We start from the raw sequence: 16,903 nt of genomic DNA on the forward strand, positions 1-16,903 counted from the left end.
CGTCGCCACTGACTATTTAACCCGCTATGCCGAGACGGAGGCGCTCCCACGAGCCACGGCTTCTGAGGTAGCACAGTTCTTCATGTGCCACATTGTATTGCGTCATGGTGCCCCATCCACTGTAATCACAGACAGAGGAACGGCATTCACGGCACAGCTCATGGACGAAATTTTTCAATTGAGCAACACCAGGCATCGCAAGACGACTGCTTACCATCCGCAGTCCAATGGACTTACGGAGCGATTAAACAAAACCATCACAGATATGATCTCGATGTACATCGACGTCCAGCACAAAACATGGGATCGCATCTTGCCTTACGTGACCTTCGCGTATAATACCGCCGTACAAGAAACGACACGGTTCGCACCATTTCGCCTCGTTTACGGCCGCGAAGTACAGACGATGCTGGACGCTATGCTTCCGTGTCACGACACCGAGCACCTAACGACTGACGCCGAAGAATTTGCTGAGCGCGCTGAGGAAGCCCGCCAGCTCGCGCGGTTGCACATCGGTGAGCAGCAACATGCAGATGCACGGCGCTATAACATCCGTCACCGGCAAGTGCGCTACAGTCCCGGAGACCAAGTGTGGGTGTGGACCCCTGTTCGCCGCCGTGGCCTTTGTGAAAAGTTGATTAGCCGGTATTTTGGCCCATACAAAGTGCTGCGCCGCATTAGTGACGTGAACTACGAAGTCGTTCCAGACAGTGCGGCGCCAACACGGCGTAGACAACAACCTCGCCCTGACGTAGTTCACGTTGTGCGCATGAAGCCATATGTTGCGCGTTCGTGATTATTATTTTTTTATTCATCTTTCTACTTACGCTACTGTTTGCAACCTCTCTGTTTCTTGAGACTGTACCCGTCGCGCTTCCCCGCTGCTGTGCTTTTGTTTTTCCTCTAGCTGTGATTGTGTCCTTTGCACGAGCACCTGCCTTGCCCATGCTGTTTCCCCCTCCTTTTCTAAAACCCCTTCTTGAGCATCGAGTCGATGCTCTTTCCGAGGAAGGGGGGAAATGCCACCAGCAGTAGTGGGTACAGTGCTAAGAGGCAGGCACGGACAAGAAGGAAGAAGTGCGCGTGCTTCTCCGCCCGCTCCATAGCCAGCCCCCAGCGCCGTGTTTTTCAGGAGCCGCTACCCTCAATAAACGTCGCGTCGCCAGTTCTCTCACAAGGCACGTGACAATATTGCGGCGTTAAGACCGTCTCTGCTCCTTCTCTTGTTGCCCTTACACCTTCTCACTGTGCTCTGTTCATGATAAAGTATTGTCGAGGCTAAAAAATTAATGAGTAAATACATATGCATATGGCTCTAAACTACTACCGACCGTGAGTCAAAAGCACGTAGTGATGAGCGAAGCGGTCACTGCACGCACTTAAGTATTTCACTTGACTTCGCGAGTAATTTACTTTTTTCGTTACTCTTATTCTTGCAAGCATGGTGATATTGCCCACGTGCCCATCTTTTTTTACGTTCTTTCCTTGCACGGTCTCATTTAGCGCGCTTCTACGCACGCACAGTTACCGTAATACCGTTCCCGAACTCTAGCACCGGAGCTAGGCCGCGCTGATGAGGTTGATACGTTAGTTTTTGCATTCTCTTGCTGCCCAAGCACAAAGAAACGCTCAGAGATAGATAAGCTCCATGCAGCGCCACACTGTTGAAGTTAAATAGGGTTTAAGTGCTTTGCGTGGAAAATGAACGCAAAAACCTACAACGCGTAGCAGACGACCCTCGCTTCCCGCGCGCTTCGCGAGCGCGAAAAGCCCACGGGTCCGGAGCAGCAGCGGCGCGGCGCGGCAGTTCACAGAAAAAGGCCCTCGCTGGAGCCGGCGCTTTGGACACTCTCCCATATTCTAGGTCACTCTAGTACTGGCTCTCCAAGGACGATGCCAATCCGAAGTCACAATTAGAGTGTCCATGGTTTAGTGGGCCGAACGGCGCTCTGCCGCTGAGGCGCCGCGTGTGGAAAAATAGTGCGAGGGCGCTGCGAGCGAACTGGATTGGGGCGGAGACGCGCTCCGCGGCATATTCAACGTACTTTCGCTGCGGGCGCCGAGGCCGATTGCGCATAGTACGCTCTTAAAATAGTGCTTTATTTCAACTACAACTTTATGTTTACACCATTTTGTCAAACGTATATATTTGAGGCAGGGATTATACAAGGCGACGTCTTCAATTTTGCTGTCGTTGTCAAGCACGTCGTCTGCTAGCGAGCGCGCGTTCGCTACGCGGACGCTGGCGCACGCCCAGTTTGTCTCGCAGAACCTCTGTGCAGTACATTTTTTAAATGTTTTAGTTGCTTTGGTGCGGCCATGACTCTTGACGGAATGTGCCAAATGTAGTTTAGCCAGGTGAACTGCTGTTTTTACCACTGTCCTCTAAAAGTAACTGGTATCTCCGCACCATGAAGGCTACGTAAGAAAATTTTATTATTGATATCGTGTCATTTTACACGCGCTTCTTGTTGGTGGATATTGATCAGGGACAATGATCGAAGAAAACAATATTAGAGTGAAATAAACCAGGTTTATTAAATGCGTGGCGCGAAGAATGACCAATGTATTTCTAGGTAATTAAATCAAACGGTACATAGACATATATATTTACGATATATATATATATATATATATATATATGTAAGGGAAAAAACAAATATTCTAAATGCAATAATTGAAAAAGTGAGAACTCCCGCCCGGAATAAGCGCCCGTGTTTGCAGTAACAAACACACTTATTAGTGAATACTGGAAATAAAACTCTCATCCGCAGAAATAATGTTCACAGCAAGCAAAACCACATATATATATATATATATATATATATATATATATATATATGTATATATATATATATATATATATATATATATATATGTATATGTATATACATGTATATATATATATATATACATGCGTGTGTGTGTGTGTGTGTGTGTGTGTGTGTGTGTGTGTGTGTGTGTGTGTGCAAGTGTTATATTATACTCTACCACGCCGAATAGTCATTTCCGTTCGAATGTAACTCAAAACAGCACTATTGAAATCTCAAAGGAGATTGACTGCATGCAAGTGAGGACTGTTATTCCGAATGATTTTGCTGCCGGGGAGTCGTGGCTGTTGCGCAGAGGCGCAGTTCCTGAGAGAATTAACGGACGGCCGGGTGTTAATAAGTCCTGATTATACAAGTTTGTAGCTCTCATTCAATATAAACGCGCCGTTTTGGGGCAGCCTGTAAATCTGCTAACTTGACTCGGACAAGAATTTTTGACAGTCTCACCATGTTTGCAACCCATTAAAACTGAGTGCCCCATGGGGCACCACACTTATCTTCTTCAACGAACGCAACAGATCTGCACGTATCTCTACGTGTATGTGAGACATGTCGTTCCTTTGTTTCATTATAGTCGTTATGATAGTGCACCGGATAACTGAACGCAGCCGTTTGTAATATACAAGCTGCAGAGTTGAGCGGTCATACATTTGGGAACGGCATTACGTTTACGCATGAAATATAGGATAAGCGTAACATGTTTTTCTCGGAAATCAGACTCGAGAATAATTTATGTTGTTTACACCCCCAGAAATAAGCCGAAGAACGCAGCCACATTCTTTTTTTCTTTTTTTAATATGAGCAAATTCTTGGGTTTTACGTGGAAGAACCACGATATGATTATGAGGCACCCGGTTTAGTTTTTGCCACCTGGGGTTCTTTAACGCGCACCTAAATAGAAGTACACGAGTCTTTTTCCATTTCGTTCCCATCGAATTCCGCGACCTGGATTGAACCCGCGAGCTCCAGAATTAGCAGCGCAACGCCATATCCACGATATAGGCACTAATTAGGCTACCGCGCAGGCCTGCTTTCTTTCTTTTTTTTTTTTTGAAGTATCAACTGAAAAAAATTCAACGTATGGCTTACGACCAAAGATTAGCATATAGAATGGCTAACTAAAACCGTTTTCGGCGCTCGAGGTCCGACTGCAATAAATGACCCCGTACCAATTACTCCGAACTTATGTTACGCGAGAAAGGCGGAAACCTGAATGGAATGTTGCACTGCAGTTTACTCTTTTTTTTTAAATCTATACCAATGCTTCCCGTAAATCTAAGTACAAGGCGCCGGTTGGGGCAGGTATGCTTTACTTGTTTGAAGCGGCAAGCAGGAAGGTTACATATGTTGGTTCGTCTGCGTTTCGCAAGACCTACTGATAGAAAACTATATGCGCAACAATACACACGAGACATACATGTTGCTTGAAGAACGAGAAAAATATTTTTTCTCCAAAGGGAACCGTACAATAACATAGTAGAATGAAAGCCGACACTGCGGCCGCAATGCACGGGCAATCACCAAGCGGCATTAAAAATAAAATGAAGAGAAAGAAAGGCATTTGTTGTTAAGACATATATACATGTCATATTCGATTATGAACACCGTTTGATCGGTCTGAACGCAAATATCAGTGCGCGAAGTAGTACGAATGACCCTGCCGAGCAGTATCGCCAGCAGTTTCCAACGGCGCGACCTTGATGCGGCCCAATCCACTTCGACCGCAGCGCCGCCCCAGTATTTTTCCACGTCGGGCGCCTCAGTGCAAAGCATGCGCCGTCCCAGCCGCTCGTCCCACTCGACCATATTCTAGTACACTCTAGCCGTAGCTACAGTGTACTAGAAGGGGGCAGTGGGCTTACTCTGCCGCTGCTCTGACGCAGTCAGCGTCGCATTCAAGAGGTGGCGCCACTGGCAACTTCAATGGAAGCTTTGCTTGCAGAAGCTTTGATTTTCCTTGCGTTTCTGACGGTTTCAGTTCGAAGCAGTCCACACTCTTATTTGTTTTTAATTTTGGCATACTTGACAGTCCTTACATATCTTTAGCAAGCACTATATTTGTTTAGGCCACATGATATTTGCCATAATAGTACCTTGTGGAAAAGGAAGACGGCTACTCTTGGGCTTATGTGGAAGGGGCCTTCAAATTTTCCGAATTATCGGGCAATCGTAAAAAAAATTGAAAGAAAATTTTGAATGAAAGGGACGGTGACCAAATATACGGTTTCATGCCGTGTCGACCTAATGTAAAATTTTGTCAGACAGAAAACAGTGCGCACATACTACCCAGCTGGGCTTTAAAAAAAAAAAAAAAAAAAAAAAAAAAACATCAGGCATGCTAACCAGGTTTGTGCCTTTGCTTAGCCAAAATGAATTTGTATATATGGCTTAAATATTTCATTGTTGCACTTTAGTTGTTCCTTGCTTCACAGTAGCCTTCTGCGTTTATTATTAACCATCATTACGCTGGCACACATTTATTAAGTCAAATCAGGTTGATGTTTTCCATAAAGAAATGGAGGGAGGCCTGAACAAAAAGTGAAAACTAGTTCACTTGACAATTAGGCTCAGGCCTGTGTTTATGTACAGCTATATGTGGCTCACTCTGACAGAAGCATTCTGTGAAAAGATCCTCTAGCTTTTTCACGAAGCCGTACAGCTGACTGAAGGGATAAAGGAGGCCTCCTCAGTCACAGAAGTTTGTTAGCCGGGCATGAAAACTTTCGCCTGGTGGCGTCATAGTAAGCAGCTTTAGGCATTCTTGGCATTTTGTGCTGGAATTGGCAATATACTCCCGCGCAACATAGCCCGCAGTGTGTTAAGTGAGTCTCGAGTCGCTTCTGGCCACGTGCTGGTTATGGTCGTTTGAAACCCGCAGGCCCGTGCAATGCTGGGGCACCACGTTTTGTGTGGCCTCTGTGGCAGTAGCGCTAGCATCATGTGACTCATTTCGGTCACATGATGCTTCGAGATAGTCAACTTCCAGTAAGGAGCCCAGTGTACCTTCCTCGCAGTTGCGCTCGTGTCGTCCAGGGGCTTGTCAGCTCTGTGGAGGTTTTTTCCCCACTCTTCCCGCCTATTTTTATCCTTCGGGACGCCAAACAAGGACAACTTCGGCCCATCCTTCACATAAGCATAGCCTGTTTGGCACCCAGGCGCGTAACAGTGATTTTGTCGATGCCGCGGCATGGCTCAGTTACTGCAAGGCATACTAATCTCTTGAAGGCTATGTGCGAAAAAAAGACGTCCACACAAAAAAACAAATAAACAAAAAAACAAAAACAACGCAGCTCTGCAAATCCAACGAATATGATCGGGCACTGGGCGGGCACTGGGCAGCTGCGCCGTCGCACCCACGCTCCATTGAAACTGACGCCAGCGCCGCCGCTCGGGCTATCGGAGAAGCTGATATCTGTGACATTCGTGGAGCCGCCGCATCGCATAGCTAAGCCCACTGCCCCCTTCTAGTACACTGTACCGTAGCAACCCCGCCGCGCGCGCCGATCCAGTCGAGCCCGGCCGTGGCGTGGCGTGCCTAGTGCTCCGGGCTGCCGCCGCGGCGCCACCCGTAGAGGAGCCTCTGGGGAGACCGAAAGCGAGATTAGACCGATCTCACCACGAGTTGCACTACGCCACCGCAGCCGCGGTGCATGCCGGTAACTAGAGTTCTCGGCCGCGACTGCATCGTTGCGGCTGCATTGGTGCTGCATCCGAGAGCTGTTTATTGAGGTCTCATGCGTTGTATAGATTCACCGCAATGGGTGGATTCACGTGTTGCGTGCCAGGATGCTACAAGAACAGCCTGAAGCACAAGGGCACCAGTTTTCATGTGTTCCCGAAGGATACGAAGCTCCGACAGAAATGGGTGCGACAAATAAACAGAGTCGGACAGCGCGGCAAGTACGGCAAGTTTTCTTGTTTAACGTGTTTGAGATTTTCTTGTATTTAATCCATGACATGTTATTGCGCTAGTGCGTAATTACAGGATTGCTAAAGCACGACTGATGGGCTGATCAGTGACCGCGAAGCGGCATAGCGTGTGCTCGACCCCCTTGCCGAGGTGATCGCTGCAAGCGGCAGCTGATACAACCTGTTTTACGCGCGAAACAGTGTTCGCCAAAACGTAGTAATATCCAAGCAGGTTGCTAATACCTAAACTGACCTCTTACGAAAAGTGATTACGAATTATTTACGAATTTACGAATTTATACAAAGTCAAGAGAACACATAAATTACAACTGCTCAAGAAATTTGGCAGGCTCTTTTAGGGAAACATTATTCCATAGTCCGATACGCGTAGGAGTGCAGAATTATTGAATGAATGTGTAGGGCTGAAAATGTGGCAAAACTGATGTGATTAAGTCAACTAAAAGTACGTGAAGGAACTTCAAGCGAGAGACGACTGGTCCTTGAGTTATAGTAGTACTTATGAACGAGATACAGAAAGGTAACAGAGCGCCAGGAATGCAAGTTAGTAAGGGCAATATCGCGTTTAATTTGGGTAATGCTAGAGGCATGATTATACATAGAAGTTATGAAGTGGGCAGAACGATTTTGGATGTATTGCAGTTTATCTATTAGGTATTGTTAATGAGGAGACCAGATCGATGAAGCATATTCCAATTGTGTTCTGTAGACTACACAATCACCCAAGAAAAGCCATATTGAGGAAGAAATGTTGTTATTAATATCATTAATATTAATTAAGAAAAGAAGAGGGCCTAATACACTACCCTGGGGCACACCCGACATAAGAAATGATGTAAAGGAGTTAAAGTTATTCACAAATATAAACTTCTATCGATTAGATAAGAAATTATGAAGCCAAGATTATGTTAAGGAGTCAATCCAAAGTGCAGTTAGTTTAGCTATTAGGTGACAGTGAGCAACTCGCATAGTCGAGAAAGATGCAGTCAATAATGTTATTATTCATGCCATTATGTAAACCAGACAATTCGAATAGTTGGCTTGACAGGATTTTTTGAATGTGGCACTAAATCCTGCTTCGAAACGCCTTTGTTTTTTTTTGTTTATTTCTACTATTCCCACTCATTATGCTGCAGTAAAAGTATAAGGAAGCCTCATAAGGCGTAATGAAATAATGCATGCGCAATGTCATTGTGTATCTACTTTGTGCTGCTTCATTGCAATTTTTCAGTAACTGTGAAACTCACAATATCCCCCGTGCACTCCTCACTGTTCTCAGACAAGCTTTCAGACAGGTCCCAAATGCCAATGCTACAAATATTTCTCTGGCAACGTCCAAATGTCATGCTGCAAGTAACAAGCAGAATGGAAGCTACGAGACAACTTGTGGCAAAAATATGCTCTATGGTTTAACCCCTTTAAAGAGACACTAATGTAACAGACAAATGTGTATAAGACGAGTGTTCCTGCATCGATACAGGCATTGATCAGAAAATGAGAACATGGTACCCTGCTTATAAGACACACCTCATGCAAGGGACAAGAAATGCTCCCTGGTGCACGTCCTATAGAGGGGTTCAACTGTATTACACTTTTTTTATGAAACACACAGCACATGTAACGACCAGGACACAGAAAGGGAACTCAGGACAGTATGACACACAATTTATTATATTAGAGCATTTTTTCTCACATATATACAGGGAATCGGCCACTTCACTGCGCATATAAAAAGCAGATAAATGCTTCCCATCAACTTGGAAACATTGGTCACTAGGTGATGGGAAGTGTTTAACATTTCTCAAGCTGTGGTGTCTGTTTTTACCCAGAACCTGAATATTTCAGGCACTGCTCACACATTAAGGCATAGATCACGCTTATGTGAACTGCAGTGGTAGGCAAAGTGCCCCCATCTTTACCTTTCGCCAACCCACTGCAGTTCACATAAGTATGAGTCGTGCTTGAAATAGATTCGGATTCTGGGTAAAAACAAACACCACGCTTCGAGAATTGTTGGAGGCATTCCATGTAAAAGCACGAGGTTCTTTATGCATCAGTGATGCCTCTCACAGGCAGAAAGTTCCCAGATCACAGGTTATGATTTGGGTGGTGCACGCTGGATGTTTGCTCAGCTTGCAGCGCATGTCCATGCCTATACATTTCATTGCACTATATGTTGAATAAACAGTCGAAAGTTTGCGCTCCCTTTGACCCCTTTCCTCATTATTTCTTTGGAAAAAAATAACAGCCATACTTTCTTAAATCACTAGGATATGCATATGGGAAGTGATCACGAATGTAACTGTATACACACTAAAACTCGCAAAGATGTCAATTTATTCCTTTGTATTCCATCTTGTGACTGCTTTCGAGGACAAGGTTCACAGAGTATACAGCACAAACTTATGTTTTCAAATTTGATGCAGGTGCCAATATGGATGCCGTCCCAGCTGTGCGACAAATACCGACCTCAGGTGTTCCTCGCGAAAGGCTACGACACTGTAGATGGAATAATGGACTGCACAGAGATTTTCATCGCGACACCGTCGTCATTTCGGGTCCAAAGTGAGACGTTTTCCAACTACAAAAAACACAACACAGCGAAGGGTCTCATAGTATGCAGCCCCAATGGTTTTGTTGTGTTTGTATCAGACCTAGCACCTGGACGTCTGTCTGACAAGGCCCTCACCAACTCCTGTAATGTTTTAGATAAGTTTTCTCCAGGACGGAGCATAATGGCAGACCGTGGCTTCACAATCCAAGACGAGTGCAAGGCACGATCGCTGCATCTGAACATTCCACCTTTCATGGATGGAAGGCCGCAACTCTCCGAGAAAGATGAGGAAGAAACAAGACGCATAGCAAGTGTGCGGATACATGTTGAGAGGGTCATTAGGAGGGTGAAGACATTCAAAATTTTGTCGCATGTATTTCCAAACAGCATGGCAGATCAGCTGAACAAGATATGGCATATATGCGCTCGTTTGACTAACTTTGTAGATACGCCTTTGCTGTAGAGTTTTGACGGTTCATATTTTTAACCATCCCGTTACCAAGGGAGGGAAAGCGCACTCAGGGAAGGCAGACGGAGTGACGAAATTAAGAAGTTCGCAGGGATAAAATGAAATCAGCTCGCACAGGATAGGGTAAATTGGAGATCATTGGGAGGAGCCTTCATCCTGCAGTGGCAGGCCGAGAGTGATGATGATTATAATCCCACAATGCCATAACTATAACTCGTATGTAAAGACACGCCGACTAATATCAGCTTTATTGAAGCAATAAACATTGCACATCCCCCATCAAACATACACACTCAGTGAAACTCAAAATACATGTACAGCATTCCCTCTATCACAGTGAAAAACAAGCACTATCACAGCAATGCACTAACAGAATCGGGATATTACCCATCATGAGGTTGCATTGTGTCTATAAACCTTGTGAAGAAAGAACACAAGTACTCACTGCATGTTTTCGTAAAATAAATAGATTCATTTGCTCAAATCAGCTGCCGATGGTTTTATGCAGCTTCATGGTGTTCATTTCAAAACAGAATTTTTAGCACTTCACCTTGACGAGAAGTGGTACTGTTCAAAAAGCTCCGCATCTCCCATCAAACATACAATACACACAGTGAAATTCAGAATACATGTACAGCATTCCCTCTATCACAGTGAAAAACTAGCACTATCACAGCAAAGAACAACAGAAACAGGATATTACCCATCATGAGGTTGCATTGTGTTTATAAACCTTCTGAAGAAAGAGCACAAGTATTCATTGCATGTTCTCGTAAAATAAAAAAAAATATTGCCACAACATTCACTTCCATATATTAAAGAAACAGCCACTATATCGATTCATTTGCTCGAATCAGCTGCTGATGGTTTTATGCAGCTTCATGGTGTTCATTTCAAAACAGAATTTTTAGCACACTTCACCTTGTCGAGAACTGGTACTGTTCTGAAAGCTCCGCATCTTGGCAAAAAAATATCTACCAGACTAGATTCATGAAGGGTCCTTCTAAAAGTGCACCTCAAAATGACAAAAGCTCAACAGTTGTTCTAGGTATAAGGATCATCCACCCTTAACTACCTGCATTTAGGATGGTGAGTTTCAAAGGAGCCATTAGTGATTAGATAATTCGCACTGCTCAGTTACCATGTTTTGGTAATACCTTGTTTGTTGTGTTTCGCATTTTCTCTATTCGATTGTAATTGTTAAGTGCTAGGTCTGTAACTTTCTGTTTCCTGTTATTGTTTTGTTTGTTGTATCTAATATCTGACATATTCATGTCCTTCCCTTTGTAAAGCCCTGTATACTTTTTATATTGTCAATAAATGTCTGCTGGCAATGTTTCCTGCAGGATCACCTGCATCTACATTAGTGGCTGTCTGTTAGCACCACTTATTAGGTTAGGTACAGGTGTACCATGCGTAGTCAACCAGCAAAACTTAGTGACACCACAATTATGTTTTTGAATAACCACCATTCTTACTCTAAATGTATTCTCAGCATGCCAAAGCAAAGCAGGAAGAAATGACAGAATAAATACCATGTTTCAGGATCTACTACTACCATAGGTCGGCAAAAAAATTAGAGCTCACTCAGACTCACTCAAGAAATATATATTGCTCTGAGGGCTCACTCGGACTCAGTCTCACCAAAATTTTCCTCAACCGGACTCACTCAGACTCGGGCTCACCAAACTGTTTCTGAACCGAGCTCACTTGGACTCAAACTCACCGACATATTACTCAGCAACGGCACACAACTCATGGCTTGACCTGAGTGCGTGAGTTGACTCACGAGTCCGTATTAGCCTAAAATTAGCTTTCGATCGAGGTGTCAATGCTCTTTAACGCCAATATCTCACATAATCGGTACTCTACGATACGCCTTTTGATCCTGTACTTTCAAGTACGAGTTATCAGTGATTTCAATCCAGTAAGGACATTGTTATGAAATGTGCGACTCACACGAGATATTTTTATCAAGAACGTTCATGAAAGAGTTTGCGGGGGAGGTCATGTATCCCCCACCCCCTAACTCACGCCTCTGATAAATAAATATTGAGGTGGCACATGAACGCTAGTGTGTTGAGATATGTGTAAATAGACTTGAGTATAAACGTAAGCCGATAGAAGGCTGATAGTAATGCTTAAGTTGAGTAGATAGGACCATAGGTTGGTAATAAAAGGTGGAGCTCACTCAGACTCACTCAAGAAATACATTTTGCGCTTAGGGCTCACTCAGACTCGCCAATATCTTCCTCACTCGGACTCAGACTCACTAAAATTTTCCTCAGCTGGACACACTCGGACTCAAGCTCACCAAAATATTACTCACTCACACTCACGGACCGATCTGAGTCTAAGTGAGTCGACTCATGAGTGAGTTTGCCGACCTATGACTACTACTACTACAAAATGCCTAATAGAAATTTTGAAGTGCTAACTGTCAAGAAAGGAAGGCACCAAGTACTCGCAAAAAAATTTGCACCGCTTCACCAGTTCATCGAAAAAACTCTGATCAAAATTCACAGAAACTTGCACGCACTTTTGTTCACTGTAAACGAAGAGGATGCAAGATTGTAAGCAGCTCACCCCCATTTGCATTTGTACTTGGGTGAAGTATCTGCTGCTTCTCTTCAGATACCCATCACGTAGCTCACTCTTACAAAATGTGTCAAGGTTCATTGGACTCTTAATTTCCAGAACACTAGGCTCACAACAAAGGCATTTAACAATGCCATCGGGGCTTGCTCCTAGAAAAGAATTGCTCCGGCACAAAAGCAGACCGCACTGTTCGACCTGTATGTCCAAGTGCCCTTTGTTTTGCTCTATGAATTCCTTCCTTGCATTATCCTCACACAACAGCCCTCGTTTCATGGCGTATGTGGCTCGACACTTCTTCCCCATTATGGCACTCAGAAGTGACCGGGCATCATGAGGCCCCATTTTTGTTTCGCACGTTTTGACCCACGTGTACACTCTATGTGCTACTGAGGCCGTTATCAATCCCTTTCTGTAATGGTGCCACAGTGTTGAGCCACTCTGCAGCCTTGTCACACTCTCAACAGCAGCAACATCATCAGCTGAGTACACTAGCGTCTGTGACTTTTTTACGGCGTCAAGCCAGCGCAGAGGCATGCTTTCACGCACATTGTTGTCTTTTGTTGACTCGGTGCTTTTGTCACACAAGAAATCATTAGCCTCTAAAATGTCAGCGAAGCACTGCAGTGCATTTTCTTTTAGTTTTCCATGTAAGCCAATTAAGGTTCGTGTCGTCATGACCTCTCTTTCTGGCTTTAGTGATGAATATTTCATTCGTTTGTTGTGATGCTCAGGTGCACTGCTGAGTCTCTCCCAAGTATCCTTCGAAAAGACAAGGTCTTCAAAGCTATGTGGTACATTTCTCGGATCTCTCGGTTTGTACCATTGCCTTTCTGTCTCAGTACACGCCAGCAAGGTTGGCACAGTTGCAAGGTCATGCTGAGCTATATACATCAACCCATAGAAAACACAACACAGGTGCTTACATGCAGACCCTTTGCCAGCAACACAGGTGCAGGTGCCTGAAATAATTTCTCCATCACTTCTTAGTAGCCGGGCTGACACCTTATATATAGTCCTTGTTGTCATTGATGCCAGAACGTCTGCACGCACAACAGTCTCTGAGCTTTCTATCTTCAAAAACTCAAGTTTCTGCAGGTGCCCAGAGGTGAAGAGGCGCAAACCTGCATCTCTGTGCTTTTGTGCACCCTTGCCTTCAATGTACCTGCGTAGAAATGACACATTATGTGAATATTTCATACAGTATATTGTGTGAATATCTCTCTGATGATAAGTCCTTAACTACTGAGCATTACTGTTTGATAGTTCAACTAAATGGTAACACTGTCAAGCTTCTACTTTCACATATACTTTGAAAATCAACGTATGTATTGTGCTTGTAAATGAGCAAATAAATGATACTACAGCATCTCATTAATTGCTGTCGTTTCTGCTGTCAATCCTTTTGTTTTCTTCTATATGAACCCACAATCTCCTGTTACCAAGCTTTACATGGCACACGCTTGAACTATGTATTTGCGATGTAATTTCAGAGCGCATTCACTAAGGTCCTGGCATGTCACTTAGGTGCTGCTAACATGTAACTGGAGAGATGCGCAGTAGCCTGTTGCAATACGTTTCCTTTCATTCAACTTACCTATAAATGTGCTCCTTTCCAAAGAATTGATTCAGGGTCCTTGTTTCCCTGGTCCATTCTTGCTTGTTAATGTTGCTTGGAACTAATGTCATGATGTTTTTGTTTATTCCTGCCAGAATAAAGAAATGGTGAAAACATTTTCAGTTTTTTTTTAAATTTCCCATGGCATTATGGAGCATATTGTACTAGTTCCATTTCTCATTTAACCGAAATTGGGACTAATGTTTACAGCTTGGAATGACTGTTCCCAGGTTTCCTTGTATTTTTGAATTCAACACTGCACAATGATCCTTTTAAAAGCTCTCAACGATAGCTCTGCTGCCTGGAGCCTCAGCATGCTTCTTCCTAGTTGTCATTGTTGTAGAAAAAGCAGTATACCGCGTCATGGGGCCACATTCTAAAGCAGAAACAGAAAACGGTTTCTGTTTATTTGGGCGCGCGAAGACAGCTGACACTCGGACCAGTATACTACATGGGCTCTTCATACCACTTCCCGAGAAGCACACAAGTTGGGAAGCACATGCGCTAAACTAGTCACCCGTACGAAACATGCCGCAAGGTATTCCAATACTTTCCGTCCGTCATATGCTCAGTGTATGCGCACTATGCTAAAGAAGCGCGGCGGGTGGTCAACACAACAAATGTTCTCGTAAACAAGTCTAAACTTGCCGTCTTCCAATGCCGTCCGCGGCAGTGTTTCACAAATCTTCACAGAACTAACGCTAAGTTTCAACAGCAAAAGCTTTGCAAGGTACTACGTACGTTTGACGTTCCGACAGCAAGCCGTAAAGATCGAAACAACGAAAAGCCTGCCTCGCTTCGTTTCTTCGTAAATGTGCGTGAAAATTGGTAGTAATAAATAAAAACCGAACTCCTTCGGTTTTGTCCCGTTCATAGCGCAGCTTCGCAAGTCGCGGAGAGCTCTGCGCAGTATGGTCAAGCTGTGTTCTGCAGATACTATACCCTCGCTTGCGCGCCGCGATCCACCGAAGTATTTTGCTCGCATGACAACAGGACCATGCTTTCTCGTTTTTTTTTATTATTCATTCAGCGAACACGGGTAGCGGCACTGCGAAGCGACGTATGCGCATCAACAGTGAGACGGCGTGGTAGTATGTTGACATCGGCACTGTCGACCGTTCATTTTTCGCAGGCAGCGCTAAAACACCGGATAAATTGAAATGAAACACTTACATTGAAGGTCCGGGCACAGTCTTCTACTGCGTTCCATTGTCGTACACGTCGAGGATTCGTGCAAAACGCCGATGTATCCAAAGCGCGAAGCTTGCAGCCGCGCCAACAACACTCAGGCGTGCGCAGAGTACTCCAGTTAAGATGGCGGCAGCTCCACTTCCGGAAACTCGCGCATGCGCAGATCGTGCGGTGAGATCGGTCTATGGCGCATCGCGGCTTGACAGCGCAGCTGCTATGCGCTTGTTAGTTTTTAAAGGGTTACAAGAAACTTGCTATAGCGTTAACTATATTGGTAATCGTCCTACCGGATGTGCGTCGGCGATGCTTCAACCTAAATATAGCAAGTGTTAGTTCTATCTGAAGTGGTTGCTCGTGCGAGTTGCGATTTTTCGCGTCATGTTTTCTCTCTTTTGTTGCCGTTGCGCTGTTCACCCTCGATGATGTATGTTTGTGCTACAGTTATTTTTGCAACAGGAGAGTCGCTCATTGACAGGTGCGGTTGTATTTCCGGAATGATTGTTGCTCACACCTTATAAACAAAAGCATTGTGAACATCAGGGGAGTCATAATTACTTTATTGCATGTGCGTGAAAAAAGGATCACTGTGTTATTGGAATCGCAGGCGCAGCACTTTCCTGGCCACAGGGTTTTGAGCCAAGCGTTCGAGACGCTCAACAGACATAATAACATTTCCTGCCCACTTGGCAAGAAGCGCTCGTAAGAGCTTTCTGATCAAAACTTTGCAGACTTCCATGGCGTGGTCGTCCGCCCCGCAAGTCAGCTCCCGGCACAGCAGCAGGTGTGACAAAAGTGCAGACGATGTGCTCCTCGTGTGGTGCTTGGAATTTCGAGTATGAGCCGTGCGTCCTAACATTGCCAATGTCATGAAGCATTTTGCCATTTGCACCATGCCATTTTGCCACCATTTTCATATATTCAATGGTGGCAGAACATTCCTGAAATTCCTCTGCATCTGGATGGCACTGGGCATATTCCTGAAGATACTTGAGTGTCCCAATTACAACGTCTGAGAAAACTTGTGTTGCCCTGCTGACTTTCATTTTTTCTAGATTGTTGGGCTCTACGTCAGACCTCGTGAGAAACCTAACTGGCTTTACCAGCAGATGAGCTTGAATCTCGAGCAGCTTTTTCAGATACGTGCCTCCTCGTATTGCTTCGTTGCCATCTGTTAGCTCTCTCTCCGGAAAGTTAGTCCGGATGTTCTTTATCAAGTGATTTGGATCGAATAACAGATAGAGAGGAGCACCTTCTCGCAGTGGGTGCGGCACTGCGTGATAAAGTGTGCCATCTTCGTTCAGGCGTTTGAAAAGTGCTACGTTCGTCTGATGGTTATCGGTTACAATCCTCACAACACGAAATCCCGCGTGCTCAACGACTTTCAGCACTTCCATGGTCATAGAGAACAGCTGGTCACCTTTCAGACATCTCGTGAAAAAATATCCGACAGGAATAATATATGATGTTGACAAGCCTCTTATTACAAAACATAGTAATCGGTTTGCCACTTGGGGTACCGCTGTTGAGTGCTCTTCTTCACCACGGCCAACAAGACCAAAACGTTTGTCGACTTGTCGGTCGTATATGACCCTCTGCTGTATGGCCATCTCGTCAATGATCAGGGAGCAGAACGCTTCTTGCTCTACAGTGAGCAATTTCCACGCCGATTTCACCTGTTGAATGGCCTACATATTTCTGGAGCGTTGAGCGACAAGGGA

The 16,903-nt window shown here is 44.7% G+C and overlaps 1 protein-coding gene across 1 annotated transcript; it reads right to left on the minus strand.

Moving 5' to 3' along the window:
* Positions 1-12,214: 12,214 nt before the first annotated feature.
* On the minus strand, positions 12,215-14,204 carry LOC125947272 (uncharacterized). The gene is made up of 2 exons (XM_049671689.1): positions 13,974-14,204; positions 12,215-13,541 (listed from the first exon to the last, which is right to left on the minus strand). The coding sequence occupies exons 1-2, from the start codon at positions 14,063-14,065 to the stop codon at positions 12,215-12,217; spliced, it is 1,419 nt and encodes a 472-aa protein (XP_049527646.1). The 5' UTR covers positions 14,066-14,204.
* Between the last annotated feature and the right edge of the window lie 2,699 nt (positions 14,205-16,903).

The sequence above is a fragment of the Dermacentor silvarum genome, chromosome 7 (genome assembly GCF_013339745.2).
Source record: "Dermacentor silvarum isolate Dsil-2018 chromosome 7, BIME_Dsil_1.4, whole genome shotgun sequence".
NCBI classification, from domain to species: domain Eukaryota; kingdom Metazoa; phylum Arthropoda; class Arachnida; order Ixodida; family Ixodidae; genus Dermacentor; species Dermacentor silvarum.